The sequence below is a fragment of the Buceros rhinoceros genome, unplaced genomic scaffold (assembly GCF_000710305.1).
Source record: "Buceros rhinoceros silvestris isolate BGI_N320 unplaced genomic scaffold, ASM71030v1 scaffold6325, whole genome shotgun sequence".
NCBI classification, from domain to species: Eukaryota; Metazoa; Chordata; class Aves; order Bucerotiformes; family Bucerotidae; genus Buceros; species Buceros rhinoceros.
Window position 1 is genome coordinate 183,676 of NW_010413353.1, and position 2,282 is coordinate 185,957.

General features: G+C 41.6%; 1 protein-coding gene across 1 annotated transcript in view; it reads right to left on the bottom strand.

Annotated features, from left to right (window-relative positions):
* GPAM (glycerol-3-phosphate acyltransferase, mitochondrial) overlaps window positions 1-1,169 on the bottom strand; it is a 27,308-nt gene extending 26,139 nt beyond the window's left edge. Inside the window, exon 1 of the mRNA XM_010136697.1 lies at window positions 1,068-1,169. Coding sequence (XP_010134999.1) covers window positions 1,068-1,169 — 102 coding nt within the window. The remainder of the gene's footprint in view (window positions 1-1,067) is intronic.
* Window positions 1,170-2,282: the final 1,113 nt, after the last annotated feature.

The window sequence follows — 2,282 nt, forward strand, 5'->3', positions numbered from 1 at the left end:
CAGCAGGAAACAACCAGAAAGTCAAAATCAGCGCTGAACATCCCTGAAGACTAAAATGTGCATAGATCACATTTGGCAAGTGGTATGAATTGGCAATTATTCCCAGGCCAAGTCTTCCATCTGAAACAAACACGCATCAAGATGCTAAGCCTGGCCCAACCCCTTCTCTATCACTTTCCATAATGCTATCTCCAAAAGTTAACCAGCTCTGTAACAATACTGTCTTCCTCCTGCTTGATTCCAAGCCCTGACCGAACTCACTACCACTTTCTTACAAAACTTCGTATCACCTCTGTTTCGCCCGCCTTTATCCCACTTTCTCATAGATCTCTTGGTTACCGCAGCTCGCTGTCTGATGTAACCTACATTTAGCTACACAGAATACCCAGCTGCCAGGACATCTGTCCTTTCCCTCAACTCTGACCATGTTTCCAACTCTTCCTCTGTATCAGGTTCAAACTCCTCCTTTCCAGAGCATGTCTAATTCTTCCTGACCTACGATTCCAAACCAACCAGTACTAGCCCAGCTCCCATGTGGCTCTTTTTGCTCCACCCAGCCCTATCTGTTCACTGCTTCCTTTGACTCCTCCAAATCCCAAGACTCACTCAACAGAGGACAGAGTCTTTTAATAGGCTCCTTATTTATATCCACCAATTTTTCTCTGCCTCCTCTATTGCATGAAAAGCTCCCGCTCCAATGGCTACATGACCCTGCATCTTTTGCTTCACACTCCTTTTCACCTGTGCATTTCAAACTACAGCAAAAAGCTTTCTATTTGGCTTTGTCTGACCTCACTCAAACTCTAGAATGGGATTCTGCATGTTTATTTTATACACAATTATTAGTATCATCACACCAGAACACTCTAAACTATCAACAGGGTTTGATAGGGTTTTTCTTTTCTAGCAACATTAGTCTTTAGCACTGAACTGTTGTTTCCTCCTTATATTTCAAGCTAAATTAAAACCAAACTGTAGCATGCACAAGAGAGGTGGTGCCTTATATTCATTCTTCATGTTAATAAAAAAAAAAAATATGGCCAGCAACTTTCACAATTTTTACTTACCCATTCTTCACTGGAATGCTTACATCTACTAATACTGCAGTCTGCTGAGGTGGACAAATATGAAACATCTATTGTTCCAAGGGACAAAGCAGTTTCATCCATGACACAGGAAGAGTGGAACTACAGATCAGAATCTGCAAAATAACAACATACATACACACATGTATACACATACACAGAAATACATAATCACACACATCATTTCAGTGATGGGCATCTAGCAAAAAAACTACGAGGCTGGTATTTTCGCACCCTTCAGTAAAAGTTCGGTTATGAAGAGGTTTCACTGCACTCAGAAATCAGCATGATTTTAAAGTGATAAAACAATCCAGCACATTTCATTTCCATCAACACAGCACACCAATCCGCTGCCTGCATGTTTTTCTCTCCCTGCTCTTCTTCCCATCACCAGTCAGTATAGCTCCTTTAGGCTCTTCCACTGCTCTTCACTGCATGGTTTAAACCATGCAGCCACAAGGATACACATTTCAGCCACTTCCAAAAGTTTACTATCCCCTTGCACTCTATGACCTGGTTCTTTCATCATTTGCTTCTCAGGGACAAATATTATCTACAAAAGACTCTTCCAGTCCTATCTCACAGTACATTTTAGGTGTCTGATCTAGCTGTAGTCGAACCAGTTTGCAAACTCCTTGGAGGAAAGAGCGCTCAATACAAAAGCACAGCCCTTAATTTGAATGCGCTGATGACATAAGTGACATCACGGGCTTGTGGGATTAAAAAGCAGTAAAGAAGTCTAAACTTGCACCATTATTTTAAAATGGAAGTTTTCTATTTCATATAATAAGCAAATAGTAATAAGTAAATAGTTCTCCCTGGACCAAAGAAAAAACAAAGTAGGCCAAACACAGCAAAACAGCTTAGTGTCGTATGGTGTACCTGCAGAAGATGACAAATTAAACTGCTTTGCTACAAAGAGCCACCGAAATTGGGATCCCAGCGTTTTCAGCTAGAGAAAATGTGAAGTGGCAATACCACCTCTTCCATCTGTCACTGCAGAGAAACTTACGGCCAAGCTACGAGCCATCAGGAATGAGACTGTTCCCACCCTGTATGCCAACATCTGCAAGAGCAAGGCCTAAAACTTTAGTTCAGCATTTTGTCTTTCCTACCATCCTTCCCGAGCAGACACAAACCTCTCCTGTAAAATCTCCAGGTAGAGTTCCTGATACAAACTGCAGTTTGAGCTAGGAT